Source organism: Neomonachus schauinslandi, chromosome 2, assembly GCF_002201575.2.
Source record: "Neomonachus schauinslandi chromosome 2, ASM220157v2, whole genome shotgun sequence".
Classification (NCBI taxonomy): Eukaryota; Metazoa; Chordata; class Mammalia; order Carnivora; family Phocidae; genus Neomonachus; species Neomonachus schauinslandi.
The window spans coordinates 82476687-82504676 of record NC_058404.1 but is presented as its reverse complement, the minus strand read 5'-3'; the positions used below and the strand labels follow the sequence as shown (position 1 = coordinate 82504676).

Genomic DNA, 27990 nt, shown 5'->3' with positions numbered 1-27990 from the left:
TGGTTATTCTTTCAGGGCCTGGGAAAGACTCTTCAAACAATTTCTCTTCTTGGGTACATGAAACACTATAGAAACATTCCTGGTCCTCATATGGTTTTGGTTCCTAAGTCTACATTACACAACTGGATGAGTGAATTCAAGAGATGGGTACCAACACTTAGATCTGTTTGTTTGATAGGAGATAAAGAACAAAGAGTAAGCCTTTTGTGTTTCATTATTAAAAGAATTTGAATTTAGGTTTGGGGGGGATAAAACTAGAGGAGGGTTAAAAGAGGAGTCCAGTAGTAATAAACTTGGTCTTCACAAATATTAGTAATTTATAAATGTAATATTGTCTTGGTGGTGAAGAATCCTACTGGAGAAAGGAGTTGTAGACTGTAGGATGCTAGTATAAGTTTATATAAGAAACAAGTATAGTTTCTTTTACTTTGGAATTGGTTGTATAAAATCAAAGGCTGTGTTCTCATTCTAGAAGCAACATTTTTGTTTTTCTTAAAAGAAGTTTTGAGTGTGTGAATTGGTTGGAAATTTGAGGAGCCAGATTTTTTTAGATTGACGTACATAATGGTAATTAATAGTCATCGTAATTTTTAAAGATGGACTGGGTCAATTACAGTATTTTGGTGAGTTGGTATGGTATTTATTGAAATAAGTTAAAATGTTGGTCACTTGACGTTTTTTGGAAGGAAATAATGATACTATTGAAGATAATAAAGTTCAGATTTTAAAGTGTAGTATATCGAAGAATAATGTACTTAATTTTGTTTTCTCTTCATTCAGCTATCATTTCTCCTTTTATAGATCATTTTGTGTATTTTAAGTTACCAAGTTGCTTTTTATGTTTTGGAGCCCAGTTTAAACCACTTTTTGCTTTAGTTTCTTTACTTGTAAAATGAGAGTAATAATAACAAAGTTTTATTAGATCTGTAAACAAGAAAGGAATGAAAATGCTTACTGCAAACCATCCTTGAGTCTTCACTCTGTGGCAGAAACCACCTTCTCCTCTTTCTAAACCCGTTTCCTGAGAATTTCAGCACCTGGTGGAAGTGAAGAGAAGACACTTAAGAGTTAGTTTATTGAATTTTGCACTGATAATTTTGTCAGTTATTTTTTATTAAAAGGCTTTGACACTTAGAAATGATTAATGAAGTTAGTTTGAGCTGGTTCTAGATGCTTACATACTATCCCTTTTTAATATTTTTCACCCTCTTTCATGAATTAGATTACTTGTCAGTACATTTAATGTGTAGTTCATTTCTGCATGATATAATTTTTTTCTCTTGCTATCTACACAGGCTGCTTTTGTCAGAGATGTTTTATTACCAGGAGAATGGGATGTATGTGTAACATCTTATGAAATGCTTATAAAAGAGAAGTCTGTTTTCAAAAAATTTAATTGGAGGTACTTAGTTATAGATGAAGCTCACAGGATCAAAAATGAAAAATCCAAGGTAATTTGGTATTTGGAAGTGAAAATCATTGTGCCTTTATTTAGAATTTGATCATATGTAGAATATTCTAATGATGAATTTGGTTCTTTTAGTTGTCAGAAATAGTGAGGGAATTCAAGACCACAAATCGACTATTGCTGACTGGAACACCTCTTCAAAACAACTTGCATGAGCTCTGGTCACTTCTTAATTTTTTGTTGCCAGATGTCTTTAATTCAGCAGACGTAAGTATGTCTTAATTGTTTTCTGGATGGAATATTAATGTTTTCGTTTAATGCTATACATTTTTGCAATAAAATTGGCCTTTCAGCCACTGCTTAAGATAATTGTTAATTTTTTACTTTTACGTAGTCTGGTGTAACCTACCAAGTTTTTTATGCATCCCGAGAGTTTACTTTTATGCCTTTTGATTTCAGTATCATTTTATAAATCAGTTGTTTTCTCTATCTGTAATGTCATGGATTCACATACCAAATAGGTAGTCACGTTGGCCTGAATTTCAGCGGCTGTACGTGGACTCAGGTTATTTCCCAAATGAATTTGTGAACTTCATATAGCCTGTGTTTCCCCAGGATGGTCTTCAAATTTGGTAAAATCTGTCTAGCCATCTTTTTTTATGGTCTAACAAACATAGAACCTAATCTTTACCTTTTAATCGATTATTTGCACTGATAAAAATGGTTAAGTAGTTATTCAAACTGTTGGTTGTACCTTAGAACGTGATACGTATATTAAGAATCTGCTATTGGTAATTACCATTTTTTTGCTGAACCAGAGTTCATTTTGAACTTTGTTTCCATGGGTGGAGAGAGAGAGAGAAAGAGCCTGTGTTTGTGTGTGGCTTTTTGAAGAGCTCAGTAAGTTCCAAAAGGGTTAATTTTGGGTTGTTAAGGATCACTATAAAAGAATAGAGAAATTTGTGTTCTTGGAAGACATTTAATCAATCTCAGGGAGATAGTTCAGTTCTGCTTTTGTGTATTTTGACATTTTTGTTTTAGAGATTTCTTTTTCTTACTGCATTGACACTTTAATTTGTTTAGTAATCTGTGAAAGCTTTGTTGTAGTTAACATAATTAATCCTATGATTATGTTTACTAACGAAGCACAAATACATACTAGATGTGCCAAAGAGGTAAGAATATGGAAGTTATCCTTGTTCAGATCCTACCCAAATACTAATGAAATGTTGGTAATTCAGTAAGTTTAATTAAAATTGACACTGCTCTGGAAACTTTGTGTTTGAGTAATCTGAGTAACCTTGGAGAACAAACCAAAGTCATTTTAATTTTTCACCCTTTCTAAAGAAAAATATTTTTCAAGAATATTAATTCTCTAATTCAATAGAACTTCCTTCCCAACTATTCTTTTTCATTGTGAAACTTGTCATCTTGATGTTTTTAATCTGATTTTTCAAGGTAGATCTAAAATGAATTGTTAACAATGACACATGAAAAATATGGGATTGAACCAAATGATTTTTGCAGTTCACAGCTCAAATACTAAACTAATTCTAGAATTCATTGTTACATCTAGCATAAAAAGGATATTTATGGTTAATGCCTGTGGTTAATATTTCTGATATTTATTTTTTGTTTTTTAACTAGGACTTTGATTCATGGTTTGATACAAACAATTGCCTTGGGGATCAAAAGCTAGTTGAGAGGCTTCATATGGTAAGTGTTTTGGAATAAGGTTAAAGCATATTTCTAGTGGGAAAAATGAAAGAGGTTTAAATTAGTGGATTATTTTTCTGTTAACAGAAAAACATGTTGACTAGAATTATATCTGTTTGAATCCTGTCACTTAACTGTTTAATCTTATACTGGGGACTGGGGGGTGTGAAGTGTGCATTTAGTGTTAGAACCTAAGATGAAATCCTAACTTAATGAGTGGAAAAAGTAATCCAAATCTAAGAGATTTGATTCTCAAAGGCTAAAGGGGTCCATCTTTTTTTTTTTTTTTTTTTAAAGATTTTATTTATTTGATAGAGAGTTAGCGAGAGCAGGAACACAAGCGGGGGAGTGGGAGAGGGAGAAGCAGAAGCAGGCTTCCTGCTGAGCAGGCAGCCCGATGCGGGGCTCCATCCCGGGACCCTGGGATCATGACCTGAGCCGAAGGCAGACGCTTAACGACTGAGCCACCCAGGCGCCCCTAAAGGGGTCCATCTTTTGTTCTTAAATTCTGCAACTTGTATAAGCAACTGCTAATAGTGCATTGTGAGCAAAGTTGGTAAGTTTTTGCTGTGATATATAGCTTTTTTACTTTTTAAGAAGATTCACAAGTGAAAGGTGGTTGGGAGATAAATTTCTCAAACAGAACCCAGAATATAATAGCCTGACTAGCAGAATAAAACCAGACCTTGTAAGCATAGCATATAAGGCTTTTCGTGACCTAATGCAACGGTTCTCGACTTGTATTGACATTTTGATCTAGATAATTCTGAGGGGCACAGAGAAGGTGGTTTTCCAGTTTAACAGCATTCTTGACACCTCTACCCTCTACATGCCAGTAATATGTCCCCATTTGTGACAACCAAACATGTTGCTGGGCATTGCAAGTGTCCACTGGCCGGGGAGCGGGGGGGTGGGGGTCAGTCTCTTCCCTAAACCCCATGATTTAACTTTTCTGACATTCTCTAACTTCTGTTTTACTTCTTATATCACTTTAATTTGTTAGAATTTCTGACCCCATTATCAATTTTCTGTAAACATTGTACTAATTTCAGTCTCTTTGTCTTTGCTGATCCTTTCTGCCACATCTGGTATCCCCTTTCCTGCTCTTCATTGATACATAGTCCAGCACTCAGTGGTAATGTCACCTTTTCCACTGAATATCCGGATGAAGCCAGCCTAGAAGCTTCTTTGTATCCCATCTTTAAAAATCAAGGCATTCTAAGATAGGACTTTGCACTGAATGTTGAAATGTTTAATTTACAAATTTTTTCCTACTGCATTGTAAACACAAAGGCAGGAAACATGTCTTACATTTGTATCTGTAGCACAATGCCTGGTTTATAGTGTGTATTTGAATAGGGGAAAAATTAAGTCTGTGAATGTTTAAATACTTGTTTCTATATAAATTAATGATAACGTACTTTAAAATTCTCATGTACTGAAATTTTATTATGTTAAATTTTTGAAGGTGATAATTTTGACATCTTTGTTTCAAATTAGATGGCATTTAAGCACATAAGCATTCAATTTAGATTTAGAGTATGGAGTGTATATGTAGACTTTGCTTTAATAAATAGGTACATGTATGTAAAGCAAACAAACAATTTGTCTACATAACAGAATCAGCCACTTTTGGCATTGCTGTTTATTTTGTTCAGACAGTAGTGTGAAAATGCTTATCAAATCGGGAAGAGGAGGTCTGGTAGCTACCTTTCTGTACTCTGTCTTGAAATTCCTACCTTAGCTCCTGTGGTCTCATGATGAAAGAGGATATTCAGAATCAGCATAGGTATACTTAGGAATGAGATCATTTTTACTTAATGAATCAATTATCTGTTATTGCAGAATACTCCCCTCTCCTACCAAAAAACCCTTAATAGTATCTATTTTAGTAATCCTAGAATTTATGGGTTGGCTGAGTGTTTTCTTTGCTGGTTTTACCTGGATTTAAACAGCTGCGTTTACCTGGACAATTCTGAAGAGGGCCAGTGGGGCTGAAGGTCATTAGTAACATATCTGGCAGTGGATGCTGGCTGTCAGCTAAGATTATCTATACTAATTTCCTTACATGATGACGTTAGAGAAGTGTTGCTGATTATTTTTCTCACCATTTTTTAATTTCTTTGTGATCATATTTTTATAAGCTAGTGTAAATAGAACATAGGAAGATACAAATAAAGAATCTTTGGTTTTGTAGACACTCTAAAATTTTATGAGAATGAGCTACATACAACATGGATAGGTTTTACAAACATGTTGAATAAAAGAAACGAGATAAAAGGTATATATTGTATAATTCTATGTACGTAAAGTTAAAAATAACAGGCAAAACTATGATGTTAAAATTTAAGGGGGGATAGTGACTGGGAAGGTTGCAAGAAGGGTTTCTGCAGTATTCTATTTTTATCTAGGTGATACTTGATTACATGGGTATGTTTACTTGATTGAAATTTATTGAACTGTGTAGTCATGATTTGTATACTCTTTATGCTCTACTTCCATAAGAAAAGGGTAGTAAAATTTTTATTAAGTTTTTAATTTCAATATAGTTACCATACAGTGTTCTATCAGTTTCAGGTGTACAGTGCAGTGATTCAACAATTCAATACATCACCCTGTGCTCATCACAAGTGTACTGCTTAATCCCCATCTCCTATTTCATCCATCCCCCCCACCCACCAAAAGGGTAGTAAATTTAAAAACTAACCATAAAAACATTTTAATGTGGACATAGCTTTAAGTACTGTTGGACAATCTACATAAAAATAGAGTAATACCCCCCAGCCCCCTGGCCCATTGTCTGCAGGTGATACATTCCAAGATTCCCAGTGGGTGCCTGAAACCACGGATAATACTGAACTCTGTATACACTGTTTTTTCTTAACATATATATCTATGATAGTTTAATTTATAAATTAGGCGAGGTGAGAGATTAACAGCAATAATTATAAAATAGAATGATTATAATATTTTATAAGTTATATAAATATGGTCTCCCAAAATAACCTTATTGTACTGTACTCCCCCTTCTTGTGATGATGTGTGAGATCATAATATGCCTACATGATTGAAGTGAGGTGAGTGATGTAGGCATTGTGATGTAGTGTTAGTCTACTGTTGACTTTATGATATATTAGGAGGAGGATCATCTGCTTCTGGACTGTGGTTGATGCAGGTAACTGAATCCATAGATAAGAGAACATGATAACTAGTTTTAAACCTGAAAGACAGTGAATGTTGAAAGCATCAAAACTTACTGTTTTGGGGGCGCCTGGGTGGCTCAGTCGTTCAACGTCTGCCTTGGGCTCAGGTCATGATCCCAGGATCCTGGGATGGAGCCCCACATCGGGCTCCCTGCTCAGCGGGAAGCCTGCTTCTCTCTCTCCCTCTCTCAACTCCCCCTGCTTGTGTTCCCTCTCTCGCTGTGTCTCTGTCAAAAAAATAAATAAAATCTTAAAAAAAAAAAAACAAAAACTTACGGTTTTTAGTGTCTTATGACAATATAGCAAGTTTATATTCATTATATGTATTGAATAAGTAATGATCTTATATTACCCTTCAGGAACTCAGTAATAAATTATATTTGGAAGGGAGAAATTCTCAAACAGATAAATTTCCACGTATTTAATAAACAATTTTGAGATCCTGAAATAATAGATACGATCATGTTTCTTTTTTTTTGCTTTTTTAAATTTTATTATGTTATTTTAATCACCATACATTACATCATTAGTTTTTGCTTTTTAAAAAATTTTATTGTTATGTTAATACCATACATTACATCATTAGTTTTTGATAATTTCTGTTTCTTTTTGATCTTGAAGGTTTTGCGTCCATTCCTCCTTCGTCGAATTAAAGCTGATGTTGAAAAGAGTTTGCCTCCGAAGAAGGAAGTTAAAATCTATGTGGGTCTCAGCAAAATGCAAAGGGAATGGTATGTGTTCTTAGACGTTTTAAAATCACTATTGATTCTTCACTAACTTTCATTTGTATTTTGTTTTCCTAATTGTGTCTACAAGGAATTGTTGTTTGCTCTGTTGAACTTAACCTGAAGGGTTTTCTGGTTATGTAATTTAGGATTTGCTAATCAAATTTATAATACACAATCTTAAAACTTTTAGCTTATAATCAGGATGGGAAGTTTATGAATTCTTCAAGGATTAAAGTTGGCATTAATTAAACAGGGATATATACATAAACCCCTCTACTTGGGTTTTTTAAAAAGAAACTGGTGGCACAGATGCAGACAGATGGTTACCTTGGTGGTTCATAAGTACTGGATTATGGATTAGGGCTGATCTGATGAAGTTGGAGATTGTAGAGATATGAGAAAATTTAGGTGCTTTCTTTTAGTCCATAAAGCTGTTACATATATTTAATTTAAAAGACTCCATTCTGAGCAGATGTTTTATTTTAGGCAGGATTCCCTTTGTGAATTTATGGTGGTAATATAAGGTAGTTATTTTTCAACACCTCTCTAGGGCATAATAAAAATGTTGAAAACCTTGTAAGTTTCTTTTCTTTTCTTTTTTTTTTTTTTTTAGGTTTTATTTTTTTTAGGTTTTAAAAGCTAGAAACCACTAACTTAGTATTAAATTTTTTTTACAGATAGAAAGGTCATCATGAATCAACAATGTGAAATGGCTGTAGAAAAGATTGTTACCTTAGCATATATTAACATAAGTGTAGTGTTCAAAGGAGAGAAATAAATAGCCATACTTATTCTTTACTGGTTACACTACATTTCAAGTGTATTTAATTCCATACTTAATATTGATAAGTATTTGCAAGGGGCTGGAGTTGTTGGTAAAAAGAAAGGATAGAATGTAAAGAAATGGGCATGTTATCTAGGAAAGACATGACCACTGTAGAAAGTAGTCCATCCTAAATGTTCTTAAAACTTTTGGAAGACTTTTATAAGGTAGCAGTTGTATGGCTCTAAAATAACAGACCTGTGACATGAGTTAGTGTTAAGGGAAGAGAAATCTTTTAGTTAAACATTAGTGAACTTTAATCAGCCAGAATTGTATGGAAAGGTCTGCCTTGAGTAATACTTTATGTCTCGTAACTGGAGTTATGCATATATTGCTTAGGTTATTGAAGTTATTTTGCTCAGAGGATTCAAGGTCTTGAAACTTTGGTATTTAGATAGATTGCTCTTTCCTGCAGGATGCTTACATTCTTGATATGCATTCAAGGCTTTTTACAATCCATCCTTAGCCTGTGGCTATAGTTTTACTGCCCTCATATCTCCCCCTCCCTCATGTACTTTTATTTATATTTAAATCACATTGATTTCATTTTATTTTCATCATCATGCCTTACCCTATCATGATTCTTCCTCCCTCCTTAGATCTTCCTGTTCTCACCCAAATGCTACACTAACTGCATTGAATAGTAATTGAATATTGACACTCTTCCACTGGAAAAGACTACAAATTAAAATTATGTTTAAAACTTAGGTTGTGGGGTGCCTGGCTGGCTCAGTCAGTAGAGCATGTGACTCTTATTCTTGAGGTTGTAAGTTCAAGCCCCATGTTGGGTGTAGAGATTACTTAAAAATAAAAAAATTAAAAAAAAATAAAACTTAAGTTTTAAGTTTTGCTTAATTATTTAAAAATGTTGTGTCATACTGCTTTGTTTTAATTCATCCCAAGGAGACATACTATTTTGGATCTCAAGGCCCAAAGTGTAAGTGTGAACATTAGAACAATGGGAGGAATAAAGAAAAACAAGGAAAGAGAAAGATGTTTTAATATATGGTAAACTCCTAACCACATCTTAGAAGATGATGGGTTGTTCTTCACAGGTATTTTTGGGTTGAGGTAGGGGAGGGAATTAAGTATGGAAAGTAATAGGGACTGGTTAGGGCACATTTGAACCCTTTTAAAATATTTTTCTTCTCAATAGGTATACTCGGATATTAATGAAGGATATAGATATATTAAACTCTGCAGGGAAGATGGACAAAATGAGATTATTGAACATCCTGATGCAGTTGAGGAAATGCTGTAATCATCCGTATCTATTTGATGGAGCTGAACCTGGTCCACCTTATACAACAGATATGCATCTAGTTACCAACAGTGGCAAAATGGTGGTGTTAGACAAGCTGCTCCCTAAATTAAAAGAACAAGGTAACTACGTTACTGGTAACAAATTGAGAAGTGATGAAATTCTGATGTGAAATAAGGGACCACTACAGTTTGAAATTCTAATCCTGGCACTTTTATAAACTTGGAAGTGTGGGACATTTAAAAACTTCTGTCCATTATCTGAACTTCATTTCTCCCCCCAATTTTAGGCTTATAAATCTTCTTAGGGATCAATAGGGCAGTTACAATCCTGGATTTTGGGGAGAGATCTCAATTTATATTTGCTTTCCCAGATACGTCAGCTTTTTGTTATAAAGTGCCAAGAATGCTCTTTCCACACATAGTTCCCAGATACTTTGGTAGACAGTGTTGTTGTGTTCATACGTTGTTTTTTAATTATTTATGTGGATTTTTAAGTTATTTAAATGACAATAAATTATTTAAATTTAAGTAATAAAGTTAAACAGTAATAAATTATTAAACATGTGCATGGACCCAAAGCAGTTTTGTTTATAACATGCTTGCTTTTTATGTGAAAACGAGTATGTAGTATGTATAGAGAGGTATTTAAAATACATGAATGTAAAATATATTTAGTGTGATGCCAGCTTCAGTAATTACAGACTCATGGCAAAACTTGTTTACATCTGTACTGTACCTGCTTTCCTCCTCGCAGATTAATTTGAAGCAAGTCCCAGACATCAAAGCTTTTCATACACAAATTTTTAATTCTGTAATGTGAAATAATACAGTCAGATTTCAGATTTTTCCATTTGTGTTTCTCTTGTGTGTTTTCCTAAGAATGACTTTTGTACCAGTCACCTCTAGGATATTGACTATCAACCTTCTAAGAGTTGTCAGTGAATTGGTTTACATTTTTCTTGCTTTTACACTTTTTTGTGGAAATACATTTTCTAAAATACTTTTCTTGAAAGCTAAGTAGTGAAGGATTGAATTGGTGCAAAGGAATCACAAGAACTTGGTAGAAATACTCAGATATTAACGAAAGCTATATTAAACTCTGAAAGGAAAATGGGGACTATTGAGCATCCTTAGGCATCTCGGGTATAAGGTGAGACACCAGCAGATTATCAGCCTCAGCTTCCAAGACAAGATAATTTCATAATCTTTATTTTTTTATAATGACTCCTTGGTCTTCATACATTCTGCTCTGAAGGCATTGTGCAGCTGGCTAAAGAAATGGAAGGCAGTTGAATAACTTGAATCATGGCATAAGTGAAAGATGACCATGTAGATGTGAGGCCACATTTATGTTATGGTCTTTCAGTTGGAATTGGGTCTTCAGAACTAGAGTGAGATGGGTTTGGGGTATGTGTTGGGGAATGTTCAGGGCCATGCACATGGGAGAATTGCGGTGGTGGGGGGGGGTGGTGGAAGGTTATTTTTCAATGCATGTGGAATAAAAAGGATTCTCTCAGCCTTGGGACAGAGCCAGGTCAGAACAAATACCTTTTCCGTTTACCTTAGTGTGTTGTAAAGGTATTACCCTTTTCTGTTTGTGCCATTATGGGAAAAATGGGGAGAATAACTGACTTGGATAAATAAATAATGTATGGTTTTTTTCTTATAACCAACTAGGTCACTTAGAATTAAGGGGTAACTGGTTGGTCTTAGTTTTGATTGGCCTTAAATATTTATTTATTTTTAAAGACTTTATTTATTTGACAGCGAGAGCAGGAACACAAGCAGGAGGCTAGTGGGAGAGGGAGAAGCAGGCTTCCCAGTGAACAGGGAGCCTGATGCGGAGCTCGATCCCAGGACCCTGGGATCATACCTGAGCTGAAGGCAGACGCTTAACGACTGAGCCACCCAGGCGCCCTGATTAGCCTTAAATTTTTAAATAAGTTTTTTTTACCTTTTTTTTTTTTTTTGAAGATTTTATTTATTTATTCATGAGAGACAGAGAGAGAGAGACAGAGAGGCAGAGGGAGAAGCAGGCTCCCAAGGAGCAGGGAGCCCGATGCGGGACTCGATCCCAGGACCCTGGGATCATGACCTGAGCCGAAGGCAGACACTTAACCATCTGAGCCACCCAGGCGCCTTCAGTTTTTTTACCTTTGAAGCTTCTGAAAATGAACTGTTCTGTTTGCTAACAGGTTCACGAGTACTAATCTTCAGTCAGATGACAAGGGTCTTGGATATTTTGGAAGATTATTGCATGTGGAGAAATTATGAGTACTGTAGATTGGATGGGCAGACACCCCATGATGAGAGACAAGTGAGTAAAATCCAGGGAGGGAAGGTAAGAAATTATCAGATAAAATAATTTCCTGACATTTGTTTTATTTTATATCTATAGGAGTCCATCAATGCATACAATGAGCCAAACAGCACAAAGTTTGTTTTCATGTTAAGCACACGTGCTGGTGGTCTTGGCATTAATCTTGCTACTGCTGATGTAGTAATTTTGTATGATTCAGATTGGAATCCTCAAGTAGATCTCCAGGCTATGGTAAGAGAACAGTAAATACATTCTTAATATTTTCTTAGAGCTTAATATTTTCATTAGGGCAAGCTAATGGTCTGTAAATGTCAGTGACTTAACCCAGTAGAGTTTTTTCTCTGACCTAATAATTCAGAGAGGGTGTTTTGTAGGTGATCTCTCATCTAAAGCAGGATATCTCTATCTCATAGCTTTGCCATATCTTAGAACCTTGGAGTCTAGCTGTATCCTGTGCATCCTGATGGCAGAAGGGGGGGATAGAGGTGAGGATTGCCTAGGAAATTTTTTATGGGTCAGACCTGAAAGTCACAATCATTGGCCAGCACTTAATCACATAGCATAACTGGGTGCAAGGGAATTGGCAAATTATAGTATAGTTGTGCCTTAGGAGGAAAGGGAAACAGGTTTGGTGAGCTACAAACCTTCCTACCACGTTGGATGCTTAAAATTTATACCCCTGTGTGGAAGTTCTTTGGCTAGAACAGGAAGATCATTCTTAGGTTGAGAAAATTTATGATTTGTAGATTAATGTGAAAACTTACAAATTTTTAAGTTTGATACTGTTAATGACTTGACCCATAGTATTGGTGACCATAACTCTGGCGTTGGTTGCTTTTATCCTATACTCTATAAGGGTGGTTGAGGAAAATTGATCAGTTACAAATAGGGATGTTTTGTAAGAATGTGTTTTGTGAACTTAAACAGAAATGGAATTCAAATTAATTTGACTACTTGTATGTAGTTATTTTGGGTGAATTTAAAGACTAGGATATTTATGTTTGTGGAGTTCTTTTATTTGTCACTTATTTCCCTAATATCAGTGAAAATTTATATATGATTTAGGTAGAAAAACAATTTGAATCTAAACCTAAGAAAAATAGATTAAAAAAAACCCCTTATAATCCAACTTAATTATAATTTTGTCTTTCTTATTTGGAGACATGTGAATTTTATTTATTATTATTTTTAAGATTTTATTTATGTGAGAGAGAGCGGGAGCTGGGGGAGGAGCAGAGGGGAAAGGGACGTGGGGTTTGGTCTCAGGACCCTGAGATCATGACCTGAGTGGAAATCAGGAGTTGGATGCTCAATGGACTGAGCCACCCAGGTGCCCCTGGAAACATGTGAATTTTATATCAGTATAATCTAGTGAAAGTAACCAGATAGTTTCTCACGGATTCAGCATCTGTTGTGTTCCATACCTCCTAAAAGTTTTCCTTTGATAACCAATTAATTTGATTGAAATGGAGAAACTTTGAGAATCTAGGAAATACTAATCTAATACAAATTTATTTTTAGGATAGTTTTGTTACATTAAGAACTTCCACACTTGAGAATATTTTAATTTTGCTTTTCAGTATACACAGTCATATGTTATTTATGTAATTTTTAACTATATTCAAAATAACATGGTAATTTGCCTAGGACCGAGCACATAGAATTGGACAAACCAAGACCGTTAGAGTGTTCCGCTTTATAACTGATAACACTGTGGAAGAAAGAATAGTGGAACGTGCTGAGATGAAACTCAGACTGGATTCAATAGTCATTCAACAAGGTGAGCCTTAGAGCTTTAAAAAATTTACCAAGTTGGATTAACAAATATTTTTTTCCTAGATTTTTTAGGAGGTTCTTGTTATTGAGCATCTATGGAATCAAGTTGGCAGCCTGAACAATATTCATATTCCAGAAAATAGTAAGTTTTACTTTTAATAAGAGGATAGGTATGGGCTCAGGAAGGTTGAAGTTTGCATATTGGCTTTGCCAGTCAGCAGTTCTTTTATACCATCTAAGCCTGTTTCCTCATCTGTTAAATGGGGATGAAGAGAATTAAAGTTTAGTATTTTTAAGGATTAAAGGGGGAAATGATATAAAATACCCAGCATTCAGTGTGGTACATATTAAATAGAGCTGTGGTGAGTATAATTTACATATACTAAAAAGTACTCTGTTAATTATTCTGGGGTAAAATGAAGAAATAAAAATGAAACTCAAAGAATCTGATGTTATTTTTTTTTTCTAGTCTGCGACTATTTACTGAACAGCCACCAGATGCAAGGCATTGTTCTTAGTGCTGAGAATACAATGGTGAAAGAAAGCAACAAATGTTCTTACTCTCATGGAGTTTATAATTTAGTGAGAGGGGAGGCCCAGAATAAACATTTATGTAAATAGGACTAGAGGGTGAGAGTGGGAATCCTCAATAACCTCAGGCTCATATTGGTTTCTTTCATTCTCAAATTTGCATTATGAGCATGTACTTTTAATCTGTCTGTAAGGAGAGATACACTGTGTATATTGTTAGCTGATGATTCCGTATTGGGTGACTTCATTTTGTTAACCGGCTTTTAATTTCCAGGTAAGTAAGGGAATGTTATATTTCTTTCATATTCTGTTAATGCCAACCATAGTGTTAGCTACATCTCTAAATATGTGAAATAAATGATGGCTTATTGTTAATTTTTATTAATAATTACTTATTATCAAGTGCTTACTTTGTGCCAAGCAAGGTACTAAATACTTTGCATCCATTATCTCCTTTAGCCGGCTTGAGGTTGGCATGAGAAGTAGAGGCAAGTCACTTGTTTACTGTTCATGTAGCTAGGAAGTGACGCATCTAAGACCAAGAACTATATTAACTATTAGAGGGAAGTGTTTACTTATGAAAGTCTCTGGAGCCTGCCAAACAGAAAGGTTTCTCATGGTAATGTAATGGCTAGTTCTTTTCCCCCTCACATTCTTCATCCATGTTTTTAGAAAAACATTTGCCTTGTAATATTTTAATTATTCTCATCTGTGAAACACTTTTTAAAAAAAGAATGAAAATTTATAATCAACTTAGAAAAGCTGTTTGAGTTTTTTTACTTAGTTTTTTGGTTTTGGGGGGGTAAATTTTAGCGCGAAATTTTGTGCTAATAGCTTTGTAGGCATTAGTCAAATAGCAAGCCTTAGGTGTATACCTTTGTATTACTGTTTGTGGAGTGTAAGGGATGTAATTAAAAATAATGAGAAATCGTGGAACTGCTTTATGTCTGAATAGCTCCTCCTCTGTCCAATGGGGAAGTAGTTTCAATAAGACAGAACATTTTGATAGTGAGATCGCTTTCAAACCAAAGAAACGTTCTAAAGATAAATCCTAACTTTGAAAGTCATAGATGTTGGTGGATTCTGTTAGGGATCCAAAGCCATGATACACAAGCATTTAAGATCCAGGAGAACAACTTTGGTCTTTATCCATTCATTCATTACAAGTTGGTTGGAATACAAAAATTGAAGCTGTATGTAAGTTGATGTGAATGGCCCTTTAGGGTAGAAATAATTCTTTATGGTATTTTGGTTTGTTTGTTTTGATTCCTGTATTTTTGAAAACACAAATTACAGGGTTGGCCAAATTCCTACCAATTGAAGATCTTAGTTTTCTTAGGTTGAATGTCTTCTATGATCAAAATAAGAGTTTCAGTTCTTAAGATTAGGAAATTTTCAGAAATTGATGTGTATTTCAGTCCTTAGCTAAAGCTTGGTAATACGAAGGTTTTTTTGTACTTCACCTTTTTGTCTTGTTTTTTGTACTTTTCTAAGAAAAAGCTGATGGAGTATTAGTATTAATGTCTTTCTGCTTATCAGAAACTTCTTGTCTTTATAATGATCTCTTCTGTTGATACTTTAAAAAATCTTGCTAATAATTTTTATTTTCAAACATCCCAGCTTTTGCTATTATTCCGCCCATTCAAGAGTACATTTTATTGAGATGGTATACAGTAGGCTTCATTATGTAATAGGTTAACTTTAGAATATTTCAAAGCTTACAACTAAGAATCCGACATTGCTTTATGTGCAAATGAAAATTATCAGAAGCAAATAAATGATGGATGCTTGAGGCAAAATACATGGTATTACATCTAACATTTATTTATTTATTTATTTATTTATTTTTTAAAGATTTTATTTATTTGTTTGACAGAGACAGAGACCGCGAGAGCAGGAACACAAGCAGGGGGAGTGGGAGAGGGAGAAGCAGGCTTCCTGCTGAGCCGGGAGCCCGATGTGGGACTCGATCCCAGGACCCTGGGATCATGACCTGAGCCGAAGGCAGTCGCTTAACCAACTGAGCCACCCAGGCGCCCCTACATCTAACATTTAAAGTTCCAAGTTTTCAGTAAAACAGACCATGTTCGATTAACATTATACAACACTTTTTTTTTTTTTTTTTTCAGGAAGGCTTGTGGATCAGAATCTGAACAAAATTGGGAAAGATGAAATGCTTCAAATGATTAGACATGGGGCAACACATGTATTTGCTTCAAAAGAAAGTGAGATTACTGATGAGGATATTGATGGTATTTTGGAAAGAGGTGCAAAGAAGGTGAGGAATAGGTTAAATGATAATGTTTTTAATATATAAAATGTTTTAAATCAGGACTGTTTGAGGAAATCCTCGTTAGGTGAACCAAAAAAAGCTTTTATGTACTGCAAAGCCTAACTTATTTTAACTACAATTCTCAAGGTTTTTTTTTTTGTTTTTTTTTTTATTCTCAATCTAATAGGGTGTTTTTTTCCCGTAGACTGCAGAGATGAATGAAAAGCTCTCCAAGATGGGTGAAAGCTCACTTAGAAACTTTACAATGGATACAGAGTCGAGTGTTTATAACTTTGAAGGAGAGGATTATAGAGAGAAACAAAAGGTAATTTTTGAAAGACATTTTGATTACTTGAAGACTTTATTTTACTTCAAACTTGGAATTTTAAGTGTTAGGTGTAATGCCTTGTAAATTTGTCTCAACGCAGTCATTTCTATATATTCACATCTAAATTATTTTCATTTTTACATGTAATGTCGAATTTTCAGTTAGTAAACTCTGAAATGTTTTCAAAATTTATGTTATGAGGCTTACTGTATACATTTATAGTTGAAATATATTGTGTGGGGTGATTTATAATTGGAATCTTTGAAAATTAAAATAATTGGCAAAAAAATTGCCACAACCTTACTAGATTTTTTTTTAAACAGAATTGCATGGTAATAATTAAAGGGAAAGAACTTCCGAGTTTCTCAAGTAATATTTGTTAGTATGTAGAGAAATTAGAAAATACCTACAAGTTGGAAGAAAAAAAAATAGTTCTACTCAATGTTTTTTCTGTTAACATTTAGGCTTGTATATCCTCTGAATTTTTTTCTAGGCTAAATACGTATCTACATTTTTCTCCTAGTTTGGGTTATAGCATATATTCTGTAGGTCGTCCCCCCAACCCCCGAATGTTCTCCATTTGGTTAAGAAATACTTGCTGTATATCTATGCTATTCACTAGACAGTGTCCTATGTATTAATTACATAGTTTTGAGCAAAGTAGCATAGTCCTAGCCTCGTAGAGCTTATAGTCCAGGATCTAACGAATATCTCACTAACAACATTTGTAATGATGTACACAGTGAGTTGTGTTCACCTAAGATTTGCGACTGTAAATAATCAAAGTTGGTGATACGAATTGTTTCCCATATGCTAGATTGCATTCACAGAGTGGATTGAGCCACCTAAACGAGAAAGAAAAGCCAACTATGCTGTTGATGCCTATTTTAGGGAAGCTCTTCGTGTCAGTGAACCCAAAGCACCCAAGGTGAGTAGATAGAGCAATAAAATATCCAAAAATATCGAAATGTAAATTTTTTTCTTATATTCTATTTTTTTAAGATTTTAATTTTTTAAAATTTATTTGCGAGAGAGAGGGGGAGAGAGAGCACACAAGCGGGGGGAGCGGCAGGTAGAGGTAGAAGCAGGCTCCCTCCTGATCGAGGAGCCCAGTGCAGGACTCGATCCCATGACCCTGGGATCATGACCTGAACTGAAGGCAGACACTTAACCAACTGAGCCACCCAGGCATCCCTTTTTTTCTTATATTCTTACAGTTAAATCAGATTGAGAATTAGAATCTTTTGTGGCTTCTTACAGTGTATTTCCTTCAGTTTTTGTTAAAAAGTTTTCTAAAAATTAGTTGTGAATGTATGCATTTAAAGTTTGATTAATGTTCATTATTTTTTTTTTAAAGATTTTATTTATTCATTTGAGACACAGAGATACATAGAGTGAGAGAGAGAGCATGAGCAGGGGGAGAGGCAGAGGGAGAGGGAGAAGCAGGCTCCCCCTGAGCCAGGAGCCCGATGTGGGGCTCCATCCCAGGACTCTGGGATCATGACCTGAGCTGAAGGCAGACGCTTAACAATCTGAGCCACCCAGGTGCCCCTCATGTTCATTATTAATGATAGATTCAGTTGCTTGGAGAATTGGCCATCATAGTTTATGGAAAAGGGAAGATTACAATTAAAAGAATTTCTTTTTTATGGATGATAATTATTTTTTTACTCTAGGCTCCTCGACCTCCAAAACAACCTAATGTTCAGGATTTCCAGTTCTTTCCTCCACGTTTATTTGAATTATTGGAAAAAGAAATTCTCTATTACAGAAAAACTATTGGGTATAAGGTAATGGGAATAATACTGTTCATACTAATCTGGTTTGTTTTAAATTTAAAACAAATTTTCGTTTTGTTTTTTCATGGTTGTATTAAAACGTGTAAAATATCATTTGGTTGGTTAAGAATTTAGTTCATCACATAATTCCTAAAATCTGCTGATGGATGACATAAAAAAATATTTTTTTTAGGTGCCTCGAAATCCTGACCTACCAAATGCAGCACAGGCACAAAAAGAAGAACAGCTTAAAATTGATGAAGCTGAACCCCTTAATGACGAAGAGTTAGAGGAAAAAGAGAAGCTTCTAACACAGGTATATAGAGTCTTTATTCAAAATAAAATTTAGTAACCATTACTTTGTAAGGTACTGTGTTTAGGTCATGTTGGGGTATACAAAGAAGTACAAGTTTTTTCTTTCGAAAATGGAGTAATTGGAAATGATAAAGCATGAGCATATGGGTATATGCTACATTTTGATTGTCAGTAGTTGTTGAGGTAGTTGAGTAGATTTGTAGATTTGCACCAGCCTTGGTAGAGTGGATATCCTTTTGATTACCTTTCTTCCGGTATTCATTTTTTTTTCCTGTGACTCTTCCGCATTGGAACAGTTACTATGTTACTATGAACTATGTTACTGTTCTTAATTACAGGTTTCTCTTTGGTACTCTTTTGTTTAACAGTCTTTATAGTTTAATCAGGGTCTTTTAGAATCTGGCCTTAACCTATTTTTGAAGCTTTATTTTTCTTCCATTTTTCCACTTGATACATCTTTGCTCTTCAGTCTTATGTTTATTGCTGTTTGCAGACTCCTGCTGTTCCTTCAGAGTTCGGCAAAAATGTTACTTTTTCATTCAGCATTCCTTACTTAAGCTCTTCCACTGAGATTTAATTGCTTGGTTATGTAAGCAATATGTGATGTATTGCTGAAAATGCACATGTAGGTGTATGAAAAGTTACCACTTTAAAAGAACTTAAAACCTAAGAGTAATTGAAAATTTTCTAATACTTTAGAAATATTGGTATGTGTAATAGCATCTTATCCATGTTCAGTGTGCTGTTGTTAAATGTTTTGTTTCCATTGCCTTGAAGGGATTTACCAATTGGAATAAGAGAGATTTTAATCAGTTTATCAAAGCTAATGAGAAGTGGGGTCGTGATGATATTGAAAATATAGCAAGAGAAGTAGAAGGAAAAACTCCGGAAGAAGTAATTGAGTATTCAGGTAATTCTTTTATTATTTTAATAGGTACAAGAATGTTCTCAGGTTTTTGGAGAGCTGTTGAGTTCATATTTTATTATTCTGAATTATGTTTTGATAAGCTAAATTTTGCCACCACTTTTAGGGCCTTATTTTTTGTGTTTTTAAAAAACTTGAGTTGGAAAATGTTCTCTTTTTTAAAATGGCATAGTTGTTACTATTTTTTTTTTTACCCTAGCCAACTGGCTATTGCTAAGAAAATAAGAATAGGTCACTGAATAATTGTGCTTTCATTTTATTTTTATTTTCTTATTTTTTTAAAGATTTTATTTATTTATTTGACAGAGAGAGACACAGCGAGAGAGGGAACACAAGCAGGGGGATTGGGAGAGGGAGAAGCAGGCTTCCCGTGGAGCAGGGAGCCTGATGCGGGGCTCGATCCCAGGACCCTGGGATCATACCTGAGCCGAAGGCAGACGCTTAACGACTGAGCCACCCAGGCGCCCCATTTTATTTTTTTCTATAACTTCTCAAGTACTATATGCCTGTGTTTCCTGAAATCACTTGGATTGTCAAGTGAAGAGGTAGTTGTGCGGCGATGAGTGTGCTTAGAATTTAAGAATAGAAATTTAAGAGTTGGGAGATACTTAAATCACCCAGTTCATCTCATTTTTTTACAGTTAAGGAAACTGAGAAATTAAATAATTGACTTATTTGTAGTATTAGATGTGAGAGAAATGGAAACATTTCTTAATCCTTAGCAAATTATTTATGATAAATTATTTATATTTTCCCCATTTTGTTCACTTGCCCCATCTGTGTAATTTTTACTCTTTTACCAGCTGTATTCTGGGAAAGATGCAATGAACTCCAGGACATAGAGAAGATTATGGCTCAGATTGAAAGGGGAGAGGCAAGAATTCAAAGAAGAATTAGTATCAAAAAAGCACTTGATACGAAGGTACTTTGTGTATTAATAAATATGGTAGTTAGTGATATAACTCCTAGCTGAGAATATGCGAGTTAAAGTAACTTTTTAAAAGGAAATGAGTGCTGTGTATTGTGTAAAGACTGATGAATCACAGACCTGTACCCCTGAAACAAATAATACATTGTGTTAATAATGAAATGAAATGGTTTAAAATGAAGATTTTCTTCAAAGAACAATATTCAAATGTTACAGGTATTCTCAACAGAATTTACCTTAGTACTTCAGTTGATATATCTGAGAGTCCCTATGATTAGCTTTTTCCTACAAAGTCTGAGCCTGTATTTCTCTTTAGAATAATAAAGACTATGAAGTTGTTTTCACAGCAAAGGTTATATAATGCGATTGAGGTGCTTTGGATAGAAAATTCTGATTTGGAATGGAACATTTTTAGCTAATTTTACTAAAGCTAAGTTTGAAATACAGATTATATAGGATTTATATTTTATATAAAATTTTACTTGATAGATTGGACGGTACAAAGCACCTTTTCATCAGCTGAGAATATCATATGGTACTAATAAAGGGAAAAACTACACTGAAGAAGAGGATCGTTTCCTAATTTGTATGCTTCACAAACTTGGATTCGACAAAGAAAACGTTTATGATGAATTACGACAGTGTATTCGCAATTCTCCTCAGTTCAGATTTGACTGGTTTCTTAAGTCCAGAACTGCAATGGTGAGTCCCTGGGCCTTTCTGTGTAATGTAGCAAACAGTTCAGAGTAAGTATTGGTTAACATTCTTTAAGGTAAGTAACTTATTAAGAGAAAATTGTGGTTTCACCCCATCTTTGGAGTACATTTTTGTTACAGTAGTGTAAGTATTATGGGTTAAATCAGTTCCTTAGAAAACCGTTCTCATCTACAGTTAAAAATCTATTATCATGGATAACTTAAAAAAATTTCTTGGTTCCATCCTCTTTTAATATCACATACCTTTTTTTTTAATATCACATACTTTTTAACATCACTACATAGGATAAGGACTAGTTTTTTTTTTTACTTTAATCAGGTTCTAAATAGGAAACCTCACCATCAGTTTCACCTTCTGAATGTGATGATCATAATTTAAAACTTGTATTTTTCAGATAATTTTGGTTTTATAAATGAACATATTTCTATGAAGAAAGAAAGAACTCATATTCAGGCATTTGCCTGTCTGGATTATTTTAAAATAGCTTAATGTAGTAAAACACTTTATTTTCAATACCAGAGTGTTTCTGATAAGCAAGTTCCATTCCTAATGACCTAAAGTTATAATTCAGGAAAGTTTAGCTTTGATGAATTGCCCTTTTTATTATGCATTTTACCATTTTGAAGCTTTTAACTTCCATCTTGTGTTCTTTAGGATGATAATGCCCAAAATGTTTTGTATTCTTAAGTTTGGGATATACTGGGGTAGGCAAAGTTTAAACATTTTATATAGTGAGATTTTCTCTCAGTGTATTTAAAGTATGTTATCACTCTTCAAGATTGGGGACAGTACACAGTCTTTTCATGTTTGACCACTGAAGGATTATTTTTCACTAAACATTAACAGTGGTACTGTTTGTGTATCCTTGTTTGGGAAATGTTGCATTATAAATGCATTATAAATAAAATTTGAGGAAAGACTGATTCAGTTGCTACAGCTCTATGTTCTTTCTTTAAGTGGGAACAATTTATATAGCTAGTAAGAATGATTTTGTAGTGAGTGAAACAAAATGCAGTATCACGTTGATTTACCAGTACAGTACCATGGTCTAAAACTCTTATTTCCAGACATGTTTCATGTTAGAGCACACATAAGAAATGATTGTATGTGAATGGCCCCTTCTGATAAATACTCTTGCCTTAGAGCCAAGAGTATTCAGACCTTAGCACATCTGTACCACATTCTGGCATGTGTGCCTCAGTTTACCTGTTAAGTGCAGAACTTTAATGTTGTAGTTATTACCTTCTATCTCTAGATTATATTGCAAATATTTCTAAACCTTGTATGGTGTCTTCTGTAACAGTATTTTTAAATGATTTTATTGTGGTTTGTGTGTTTTTACAAGAAAACCATTTTGTTTACAAAAGTAAGTAGTCAGCAATGATGCAAAAGAACTTCTGTTTTTTTCAGAGTTACATACTGCTGCTACACTACACTTTATACAACCTCCACAAAGAGTTGTAGATTGCTAGAGAGAGATGATGTAGATCTCAGCTATTTTTCCACAATTGGGAAAGCTGGCATTTGGTACACTGACTACCATGATTCTAGTAACTGTGCTTTTAAGGGAAAGAGGATATACACTTATTAAAGTTATGGTTGATTTTGACCCTGAAATAGGTGCACTTATATTATAGTTTTGGATATATAGGCTAGTTCTCAGGCATAGATACTAAGTAGCAGTGTAGCATATATATTGTTTATTTTCACTGCTTGAATTTGTAAGGGAAGGAAGGATTTAAGAAGACAAGTATCAGTATGATTTTAAATAATGAAGTAAAAACATTTATATCTTTATCCTCATAGCATGGATTATATAAAAATCAGTTCTTTTGGCTGTTTTAGATTTTATCTGTGGGGGAATGTATAATTACATACTACACTATTAAAGTGTTACAATTTTAAAACCTAGGTATCATGAAAACTTGTAGGTGGAAAATACATGTTTACCATATAAATTTATCTTTATAATTTAGGAGCTCCAGAGGAGGTGTAACACCTTAATTACCTTGATTGAAAGAGAAAACATGGAACTAGAAGAAAAGGAGAAGGCAGAGAAAAAGAAGAGAGGACCAAAACCTTCAGTAAGTATTCATGAATATGTAAATATTTTCTTGGAAGACTTGTCTTTGTAAGAGTTTGAACATTACTTGGCTATCATTGATGTGTTAGTCTTTTTTGTAAATGCAGCCTTGAGTTGCTTTTAAAAGTATAAATTAAATTTGATTGCATCGTGTGGGGAATATCACGTTATGATGGTATTCCATAATTTGGGGATTCATGAAAATCTGGGAAGGTATGTCTTGTGAATGCCAAGAGCCTATACTTGACCTAGGGAGTGGACTGCAAGGTATAAATTAGAACATGTAAAGAAATAATAGGAAAGCAGTGGCTTTACAACCTTTACTAACTTCTGAGATTTAGTTTATTGTCCCAGTGATACCTTAGCAATGTGAAAACAGGTATTTTAGGAGGAAAAAAAAAAAAGTCATCTTTTTATTTAGTAGTAATTTAGAAAGTCATGAGTAAATGAATGCCTGAGTAATGTCTGGTATTTATGTAAAACCTCATAAAAGAATTAGTACTGCTTTCTTTTGGTATGAGGGCATGTTATATTTGTTTGGTGTATTGATTTACTATTACAGATTACTTCATTGGCATTAAAATTTTTGTGTTTGTAAAAGGAGTAGATAAGAACTTGGAGAATTAAGATTATTCTGGGTAAGAAAGTCTAATACTTGTTACTGTGTAGCAGTTATTAGTAAAGTAAAAGAGTTATATATTTTACCTTTAATATTAGTCTTGTGATGAAAAGGAATCCTTCTGTTCATTTGCAGACACAGAAACGTAAAATGGATGGAGCACCTGATGGTCGAGGAAGAAAAAAGAAGCTGAAACTATGAATACATATTTGTTTCATAATCACTAACTTTAAACCAGTAGTTCTTTAATTTACGGGTCTTCATAAGATGTACTGTACAATGCTCAATTGTTATGTCATTCAAAGACATCAGGTTCATCTGTTTACTGAGCTTAGAAACATAGTATGTAGTTTCACTTTTTTAAATGCAACAGCTGTGCTGAAATTTTTTTTTATCATTAACACTTGAAGTAATAAAACAGGCTTCATTTATTAATAAATGTTTCATTTGATTTATTTTTCTGTTACAGTTCCATTTGTGAAGATTGTGACTTTTTGTTTATCAGCTATAATTTCTACACTCAAAGCTTAAAAACAAGCAAACAGCTAAAAAAATTGCAAATAACATTTGTCCCTTTGGTCTTCACTTAGTTGTGTAATTGTTTTAATTCACTTTGCCTTTGCAGAAATTTGGGTATCTTTGTAGTGCTATATAGAGTCTCATCTGGGAAGATTATGTAAATTGCATTCTCCTTGATTATTACATGGGTAGAATGGAACAAAAGGCAAGACAAATTACCATTAAATTCTATGCATATTTCTGTTATGCTTTCTGTTTCTGTAGTTGGTTCTGAGGTGTGAATATGCCCTATTCTGTTGGAAGACTGACCTTTTAGTTGTATAGCCAAAGACATTTAGTATTTTCTGGTTCCTTAAAGTGTTACTGTACTATTTTGTAAAAGGAATATTATTTTTAATTGTTTGGTAAATGTTTTGACAAATTACCTTCTCGAAGCAGCCACAACTTAGAAAGATAATGTCAAAACTAAGGTGGTTTTTTGTTTTTTAAAAAGACACAGCCAGAATAAAGTATGGATTTGTCATACTGTTAAATTGAAATTGGTAACAGAATGCGTGTCCCCTTCCAGTTTACCTTGAGTTTTTAGAGTAATTGAAATTTTTATATTTTAAAATAATTTCTAAGTGTGAACGGCAAGATTGAGTGTAATACCAGTTTTTATTTTCTATGAACAGACTTGATAAACTGGAGACCCTGAAGCAGGATTACCCAAATTGTAGTGTCAGGATTTTAGCTGTACCAGAGGCCTTTATGTGCTACACATAATTTGTATAAAGTTTTATATGTGCAAATTGGGTACATAAACAGTTCTCCATTTTTCTAAGGGAATGCAATAAATGTAGCATCGTGAATAAATATAACTTTTATAATCCTAAAGTGGTCTTTTCTTTCCATTTCTTTAATTTTCTTATTTGATTTCCCCCCTTAGGACATTATCTCTTTACCTTAGATTTCTTCTAAAATTTCTGTCATATGTCATTGTTGTCAGCCCATACATAATTGAGGTTTTTATGTATAATGCTGATTTCTAAAGTATTACTAATACTGCTTACGTTTGCAAAATGTGGAGTTGTTGCTGTGTCAAGCAAAATCAAGTGTTTATGGTAAATTGTAATTTGAGTTTCTGTTCTGCTCCCTCCAAATTGTCCTCATTTTAACCTTGGATTCTGAAACAGTTATGGGTCTAATGTATTCAAAATTTGAGGAAATGGTTACTTTTTCATGAAAAGCGTTATTATTATTAAGAGTAGTGGCCTAATTTTGGACAACCTACTTGGAAAACCATAAGGCTGAAGAAAACTATGGAAGTCACCAAAGAAATGTTTTCAAGAGGAAAAGAATCAGGCTAATACCATCTGGTTGGGGTGGGGCATTTGGAGTAGGAGTGGGAAAAGAGAGAGTGGGAATGTGTTAAAGGAATCAAGTATAGTGCTTAGCCCTTGAGGGCTGAGGGACTAAAATAGAAACATATAAAGGGAAACAATTGAAAAAAGCATGAAAGAAAAATATCCAAATTCAGCATTGTAATTAGCCAAAGTATGAGACATTTCTTTTCCACGGGTCAATTAGGAAGTTACTGCATATTTTAGAGCCATGATTCTGATTATATTGCTAATTAAGAGAAGGAAAAATTAAAAGTAACTTTGAAAAGAGGGAAAATTGTAGAGGAGATAGACTCAAAATTGGAAATGAGTTTCTAATTGATAACCCTCAATTTTCAGTTGAAGAGCTAGGTATCCAAAAATAGAATAGTGCCTAAAGGCAACCTAGAAGAGACTAGGTAGTTTACATGGGTGACCAAGGTCACAGTAATCTGTTACCCAGGATTTATTTATTTTTAATATTTATTTGTTTGACAGAGACAGGGAACACAAGCAGGGGGAGTGAGAGAGGAAGCAGGCTTCCCGCTGAGCGGGGAGCCTGATGGGCTCGATCCCAGGACCCAGGGACTGACCTGAGCTGAAGGCAGACGCTTAACGACTGAGCCACCCACGTGCCCCCAGAATATTTCATTTAATAATTAAGGTTTTATATTATTTGTTGGAAAGTAATATTATTATTACTATATTATTATTACTCTCTTGGGAAGATACCCAGGTAAAACTAATAAAATATAATCATTACTTTCAACTTCAATATTTTAAATAATAATCAGAACCTTGGAGAGAAGAGATAATGGAAGTTTTTCCAATGGCAAACCTTTTAAAAATTTAAGACATTTCAGGGCGCCTGGGTGGCTCAGTTGGTTACGTGACTGCCTTCGTCTCAGGTCATGATGGGATTGAGTCCCACATCAGGCTCCCAGCTCAGCCGGGAGCCTGCTTCTCTCTCTGCGCCTCCCCCCTGCTCACTCGCATTCTCTCTCTCTCTCTCTCTTTCTCAAATTTTAGGACATTTAAAATTTATATAGTAGACTTAAAGTGTTAGTTTTATAGCAGTGCTTGCATATGCTCATTACAGTGTTTTATTTACTTACGGAATCTGAACTAAACAGCCCTAATTTGGGATAGTTGCATTTATGGACCTATAAATGTCTTTACAGGATACTCTATGTTTAGTTAAGGGAGAATGATAAATGAGAAGTAGCAATATATTGACCAGTTTTTGGTATCTAACAACCACTTTTAGCAGTTTCAACTTTTTCCAACTAGAATTATACTTTTTAAATATTACAAAAAGAAAATATAAAATATTTTTTAAAGATCTGCATGTCCTTAGAGTAATAGATGGGTTTAGTTCTAGTAACTTTTTTTTTTTTTTTTAAAGATTTTATTTGACAGACACAGCGAGAGAGGGAACACAAGCAGGGAGAGTGGGAGAGGGAGAAGCAGGCTCCCAGATGAGCAGGGAGGCTGACGCGGGGCTCAATCCCAGGACCCTGGGATCATGACCCAAGCCGAAGGCAGCCGCTCAACCGACTGAGCCACCCAGGCGCCCCAGTTCTAGTAACATTTTAAGGAATATTTATAAATTCCATTTCTGAGGAGCTGCCAGCCCTTGACACCTTTGTTAGTGTTTTTGTGGGCAATTCAGTGGGCGGTCTCAAGCCGAAACAGTCTGAAGAGGTTGAATCAAGTGCAAAATGATGGGCTTGCTTTAGGCGTATGATAGTCTTGTGACCTGATTCCTAGGACCATTTTCAAGGAAGGAACAACTCTTTATAAAAATAGTGTAACCTATTTCAGTATAAAGGCATACCTCAGAGATAATGGGGGTTCAGTTCCAGACCCCTGTAATAAAGTGAATATTGCAATAAAGTGAATATGGCAATAAAGTGAGTCAAACGGCTATGTTGCATATAAAAGTTACATACACAGTGTAATGTAGTCTAAAAAAGCAATACCTTAATTTATTGCTAAAAATACTATCTGAGCTTTCAGCAAGTTGTAATCTTTTCACTGGTGGAGGGTCTTGCTCAATGTTGATAGCTGCTGACTGCTCAGAATGGTGGTTGCTGAAGTTTGGGGTGGCTGTGACAGTTTCTTAAAATAATGAAGTTTGCCACATGAAAGATTTCTTCCTCCTGTGAAGGATTTCTCTGTAGCAGGCAGTGCTGTTTGATAGCATTTTACTCAAATTAGAAGTGCTTTCAAAATTGGAGTCCATCTTCTCAAACTCCGCTGCTGCTTTATTAAAACTAAGTTGATGGGATATTCCAAGTTCTTTGTCATTTCAGGAGTCTTCACAGCGTCCTTGTCAGTAGATTCCATCTCAAGAAGCCACTTTCTTTGCTCATGT

The 27990-nt window shown here is 34.4% G+C and overlaps 1 protein-coding gene across 2 annotated transcripts in view; it reads left to right on the top strand.

The window, feature by feature from the left end:
• SMARCA5 (SWI/SNF related, matrix associated, actin dependent regulator of chromatin, subfamily a, member 5) overlaps positions 1–25128 on the top strand; it is a 41003-nt gene extending 15875 nt beyond the window's left edge. The window contains exons 7-25 of one of the 2 annotated variants that reach the window (XM_044912879.1): positions 16–195; positions 1296–1451; positions 1544–1675; positions 3056–3124; positions 6949–7058; positions 9035–9261; positions 11337–11482; positions 11540–11692; positions 13109–13241; positions 15898–16046; positions 16246–16365; positions 17186–17296; positions 18045–18158; positions 18340–18462; positions 19239–19371; positions 20190–20308; positions 20804–21016; positions 23008–23115; positions 23869–25128. In XM_044912879.1, coding sequence (XP_044768814.1) covers positions 16–195; positions 1296–1451; positions 1544–1675; positions 3056–3124; positions 6949–7058; positions 9035–9261; positions 11337–11482; positions 11540–11692; positions 13109–13241; positions 15898–16046; positions 16246–16365; positions 17186–17296; positions 18045–18158; positions 18340–18462; positions 19239–19371; positions 20190–20308; positions 20804–21016; positions 23008–23115; positions 23869–23934 — 2562 coding nt within the window. In that variant the 3' untranslated portion in view covers positions 23935–25128. The remainder of the gene's footprint in view (positions 1–15; positions 196–1295; positions 1452–1543; positions 1676–3055; positions 3125–6948; positions 7059–9034; positions 9262–11336; positions 11483–11539; positions 11693–13108; positions 13242–15897; positions 16047–16245; positions 16366–17185; positions 17297–18044; positions 18159–18339; positions 18463–19238; positions 19372–20189; positions 20309–20803; positions 21017–23007; positions 23116–23868) is intronic. The other variant, XM_021679362.2, reaches the window with a different exon arrangement.
• The last annotated feature ends 2862 nt before the right edge of the window (positions 25129–27990 follow it).